At 36.3% G+C, this 6128-nt stretch overlaps 1 protein-coding gene across 1 annotated transcript; it reads left to right on the top strand.

The window, feature by feature from the left end:
- Positions 1-223: 223 nt before the first annotated feature.
- Positions 224-1294, top strand: LOC142240044 (dynein regulatory complex protein 9). The gene has a single exon (XM_075311764.1). The coding sequence runs from the start codon at positions 224-226 to the stop codon at positions 1292-1294; it is 1071 nt and encodes a 356-aa protein (XP_075167879.1).
- Positions 1295-6128: the final 4834 nt, after the last annotated feature.

Raw genomic sequence — 6128 nt, 5'->3', positions numbered from 1 at the left:
CACCACTAAGGCAACCAAGCTTTTAATATGTTCCTTTGGAGGTTCACAGACCAGAGTCGTTTCCAAGTAGCCGGCTGGTAATGTTTACGCAAAGTAACCAACCTCGCAATTTGACAACGTTTGCCAAGGCAACCTAATAAACTATGGACACAGACAATCTCAAACGTGGTTACTCAAACGCTTAGAGTCAGTATTGTTTAAAAAACTCTCAACCACTTGCAACATGGACGAAGATAAAAACTCTCCAGAATTACCCAACATAAGTGCAAAAGATTTGGAAGATTTCAAAAAAGATCTACTAGCCACAGTGTACAATCAAACCAATACCCAACTGCTGATATATCAACGGGGAAAATGTTTGAAAACTTCATTGCATTTGAAAAATCGAAAACCATCAAAACCTCCTACAGTTTTGTTAAACGATGAGCCCATGCCATCGGAAGAGATCTTAGATGACATCAAATTGGATAAGGAATTGGATGCATTGCGGAATATCTATGAAATTGCCTATCACGAGCTCTCAAAGAAAATCCCTACCCCAGAAGAAACCAATGAAGAATGTGAAGAAAATCCTCATGCAAATTTGATAAAAGCCATAGAGTCGCGTAAACAAAACAATAACGAAGTGGATATGGTTGCAAAAGAACTGCGTGATAATAAATCCACGTTAAGGCAACTCAAGGACCAATTGAAGGCTGAAGAAGTGGAAACCGAACAGAGAATTACTGCAAAAGGTGAACGCTTGGATAAACTGCGTGAGCAATTGCGCAATATAAAACGACTTAATGATTTGGAATGCCGCCTGGTGGAAAGATGGGAAGCTAATCGTCTATCTCAAGCCCAAATAATGGGTGAAAATGAAGAACGAGCTATAATGAAAGAGATAGTCCATTTGCATCGTCCTCTGGCCGGAGAGAAACGTTTGATATGCGAAGTTGAGGCATTTCGTAAAAATGAAGCAGCTGAACTTCAAGAGAAAATCAATCACTGGGAGAAAAAATTTCAAGATGAAAAAGCCAAAATTCTTTCGAAAAATCTGAAACTTAGTCAAAGTATTGCCGATATACTGAAGACCCATGAAAAACTTTCGGAAATTAAAGAACAACGTAAGGAATTTGTCAAAGAGTATCTGATTCAAAAAGAGGAGGAGCGTCGCCTCTATGAAGAACAAATGTATCGAGTTGAGTGTGCGGTGCGCATACAAGCCTGGTGGCGTGGCACAATGGTTCGTAATGGTTTGGGACCATTTAGAAAGAAATCAAAGAAAGGTAAAAAGGGTAAGGGTAAGAAGTGAACAAATAAATAAAGATTTTAATTTTAATAAAAGAAAAAAAAAAAACAATTTTTTTTAACAGAGGGTAGAACTATGTGGTACAAAGCCGACTGTATTATTTCTGTGCAACGGCTGTTGAAATGGTGGTCTTCCGTTTTGCACCACTTCCGGATCCAAAAAGAACATTTTCACTACTATTTTGGCGACGTTTTTTTTTGAAGGGATCTTTTTCATTCTGTTTGTAAGACATCGAGATATTGTTCTCAGGCCCCAATCCAGCAAAGTAAAGCGGTCTATTTTTTTAATTTTTTACGCTCATTTTTCAAAAGCAAACAATGTCGAATTTTTGTGGCCATTGCGCAGTAGAAATGAAGCGAATAACGTCCTTTTAAGCCATTCATGGTTACCACGTGATAAGTATGGTTGTGCTGAGTCTTGTTGGAATGTCCATGGTCTACGACCAAAATGTTTGTGTACTGTCTTTTGGACGTATTCCCCATAATATTCTGCATTTATTTTGACCCTACGGTCCACGAAGAAGAGCAGGGAGCGACCATCGGCCGCTACGGCGGCCCACTCCATTACCGTTGGCACTTGAGTTGTTATGGTTATATTTCAGGCTCACTTAGAGAATTCAGTCCATTTTGATACCACAGTGGTAAACTTCTCTCTTATCACTGAGTGCTGACCGATTCTATGTTAAGCTCATAGAACATCCACATTGCAGTGAAACTACTTAGAGAAGCTTTGAAACACTCAGAAATGTCACCAGCATTACTGAGGTGGGATAATCCACCGCTGAAAAACTTTTTGGTGTTTGGTCGAAGCTGGGTTCGAATCAATGCACCACGGTGGCTCCCTCACAGTGGCTAATGTCCTAACTGACTACTCTCCTACAAGCGAAGCCACTCCTATGTTCTTTCCAGTCCAGACTTCGTTTGTGAATCGGCCGTTTTCGCACTTCAATGGATTTAGTCCAGAGAACGATGCACATTTTTCAACATGTGTTGCATTCATTCTCGCGATATATTAAGTTCCTCCTCCTCCCCTATTATACTTTGATGGTTCGTCATGTTTCGTGTTTCCGTCCATTCTCCAAACATCTTCGATCTCAACGAAGCTATAGCGACTATGTGTTTGATCCAAACCTTTATAGGTATTAAGTCCATTATCGTCTTAAAGGTTGTGGTTGACGTCCCAGTAAAAAGAATTGGAAGTTCGTCTAAAAGTACTAAACAAGCTATCGACTTGAAACTTGGCACAAGTAGTTGTTATTGATGTAGGTCGGATGGTATTGCAAATGGGTCATATCGGTCCACTTTTACGTATAGCCCCCATATAAACAGACCACCAAATTTGGCTTGCGATTGCTCTAAGAGAAGCAAATTTCATCCGATCCGGCTGAAATTTGGTACATGGTGTAAGTATATGGTCTCTAACAACCATGCAAAAATTGGTCCATATCGGCCCATAATTACATATAGTCCCCATATAAACCGATCCCCCGATTTGGCTTGCGGAGCTTCTAAGAGAACCAAATTTCATCCCATCCGGCTGAAATTTGGTACATGGTGTAAGTATATGGTCTCTAACAACCATGCAAAAATTGGTCTACATCGGTCCATAATTATATAAAGCTCCCATATAAACCGATCCCCCGATTTGGCTTGCGGAGCTTCTAAGAGAACCAAATTTCATCCGACCCGGCTGAAATTTGGTACATGGTGTAAGTATATGGTCTCTAACAACCATGCCAAAATTGGTCCATATCGGTCCATAATTATATATAGCCCCCATATAAGCCGATCCCCAGATTTGACCTCCGGAGCCTCTTAGAGGAGCAAAATTCATCCGATCCGGTTGAAATTGGGTACGTGGTGTTAGTATATGGTCTCTAACAACCATGCAAGGATTGGTCAATAATTATATATAGCCCCCATATAAATCGATCCCCAGATTTGTCCTCCGGAGCCTCTTGGAGGAGCAAAATGCATCCGATCCTGTTGAAATTTGGAACGTGGTGTTAGAATGTGGTCTCCAACAAACACGCAAGAATTGGTCCATATCGGTCCATAATTATATATAGCCCCCATATAAACCGTTCCCCAGATTTGATCTTCGGAGCCTCTTAGAGCAGCAAAATTCATCCGATCCGGTTGAAATTTGCAACGTGGTGTTAATATAAGGCCGCTAATAACCATGCCAAAATTGGTCCATATCGGTCTATAGTTATATATAGGCGATCCTCAATCACACAAAAATTGGTCCTTCTCGGTTCATAATAATGGTTGCCACTCGAGCCCAAAACAATCTACCAAAATTTTATTTTCATAGAAAACATTGCCAAAATGTTATTTCTATAGAAAGTTTTGTCAAAGTTTTATTTCTATAGAAAATTTTGTCAGAGTTTTATTTCTATAGACAATTTTATCCAAATTTTATTTCTATAGAAAATTTTTTTCCAAACTTTACTTCTATAGAAAATGTTGTCAAAATTTTATTTTGTGAAGATTTTATTTCTATAGAAACTTTAAACTTAATTATATACGTATTTAATCGGCCTTTTTTAGTTTAATATACACCACGTATGGACTATGTGGTATATATTACGGTGTTAGGAAGATTTAAGATACCTTGCCATCGGTAAGTGTTTCCGCAACCCAAGTAATTCGATTGTGGATGACAGTCTTCAGAAGAAGTTTCTACGCAATCCATGGTGGAGGGTACATAAGCTTCGGCCTGGCCGAACTTACGGCCGTATGTACTTGTTTTTAATTATTTTACGCTCATTTTTCAAAAGCAAACAATGTCGGAAACAACATAAAATTCTAGAATCAGTTTGGATTCGAATTGGAAACCATTAGCACAGATTGAAATCGGCAGATTTTTGTGGCCATTGCGCAGTAGAAATAAAGCGAATAACGTCCTTTTAAGCCATTCATGGTTACAACGTGTTAAGTATGATGGTGCTGAGTCCTGTTGGAATGTCCATGGTCTACGGTCAAAATGTTTGTCTACTGTCTTTCGGACGTACTCCCCATAATATTCTGTATTTATTTTCACCCTACGGTCCACGAATATGTGAGGGGAGCGACCATCGGCCGCTACGGCGGCCCACTCCATTACCGTTGGCACTTGAGTTGTTATGGCCTAGATTAGGTTAAGTATAGTGGCATCTCGATATTTCAGGCTCACTTAGAGAATTCAGTCCATTTTGATACCACAGTGGTAAACTTCTCTCTTATCACTGAGTGCTGACCGATTCTATGTTAAGCTCATAGAAGCTCCACATTGCAGTGAAACTACTTAGAGAAGCTGAGGTGGGATAATCCACCGCTGAAAAACTTTTTGGTATTTGGTCGAAGCTGGGTTCGAACCCACGACATTGTGTATGCAAGGCGGGCATGCTAATCGTTTCACCACGGTGGCTCCCTCATCGTGGCTAATGGCCTGACTGACTACTCTCCTACAAGCGAAGCAACTCCTTGATTCTTCCAGTCAAACTTCGTTTGTGAATCGGTGAGCTATTGCTCGTTTTCGAACTTTAATGGATTTAATTCAAGCTCATTTTTCAGCACACGAGCAAGTTTTCTACAACTGCCTTGTGGATTTCGATCAAATCTGCCCTTCACGTTTCAGATCATTACTGGTATGATCATCCGCCTTCCCTATTATCCTTTGATGGTTCGTCATGTTTCGTGTTTCCGTCCATTCTCCAAACATCTTCGATCTCAACGCAGCTATAGCGACTACGTGTTTGATCCAAACCTCTATATGTTTTAAGTCCATTATAGTCTTAAAGGTTCTGGTTGACGTGGTCTCCATTGCCGCAATTATGCCACGATAACATTTTCGTTGGACCCGTCATAAAATTTCTACGTTGCACTTCCTCTACCTATGAAAAATTTTGTCAAAGTTTTAATGCATATACAATTTTGTCGAAATTTAATTTCTATGGAAAATTTGTCAAAATTGTATTCCCATACAAAATTTTGTCGAAATTTTAATTTTATAGATGTTTTTTTCAAAATTTTCATTCTATAGAAAATTTTGTCAAATTTTGTCAAAATTTTATTTCTCTTTAAAATTTTGTAAAAACTTTATTCCTATAGAAAATTTTGTTAAAATTTTATTTCTATAGAAAATTTTGTAAAAATTTTGTTTCTATAGAAAATTTTGTCAAAATTCTATAAAAAATTTTATTTCTATAGAATTTTTTATTTCTATAGAAAAAAATTATTTGTATACAAAATTTTGTTAGAATTCTATTTCTATAGAAAATTTCGTCAAAATTTTATTTCTATAGAAAATTTTTTCAAAATTTTATTTTTATAGAAAATTGTGTCAAAATTTTATTTCTATAGAAAATTTTTTCAAAATTTTATTTTTATAGAAAATTGTGTCAAAATTTTATTCCTATAGAACATTTTGCCAAAATTTTATTTCCAAAGAAAAATTTAAAAAATGTTATGTCCATAGAAAATTTTGTCTAAATTTTATTTCTATAGAAAATTTTGTCAAAATTTTATTTCTATAGAAAATTTTGTCAAAATTCCATTTCTATTGACAATTTTGTCAACATTTTATTTCTATAGAAAATTTTGTCAAAATTCTATAGAAAATTTTATCACAATATTATTTCTATACAAAATTTTGTTAGAATTTTATTTCTATAGAAAATTTTGTCAAAATGTTATTTCTATAGAAAATTTTGTAAAAACTTTATTTCTATAGAAAATTTTGATAAAATATTTTCAAAATTTTATTTTTATAGAAAATTGTGTAAAAATTTTATTTCTATAGAAAATTTTGTCAATTTTTTTTACTATAGAAAATTTTGTCAAAATTTTAGTTC

The sequence above is a fragment of the Haematobia irritans genome, chromosome 5 (assembly GCF_050003625.1).
Source record: "Haematobia irritans isolate KBUSLIRL chromosome 5, ASM5000362v1, whole genome shotgun sequence".
NCBI classification, from domain to species: domain Eukaryota; kingdom Metazoa; phylum Arthropoda; class Insecta; order Diptera; family Muscidae; genus Haematobia; species Haematobia irritans.
This window is presented reverse-complemented; position numbering and strand designations above follow the sequence as displayed.

Coding starts and splice junctions, on each gene's coding strand:
- LOC142240044 (XM_075311764.1), top strand. CDS start 224: ATGGACGAAGATAAAAACTCTCCAGAATTACCCAACATAAGTGCAAAA.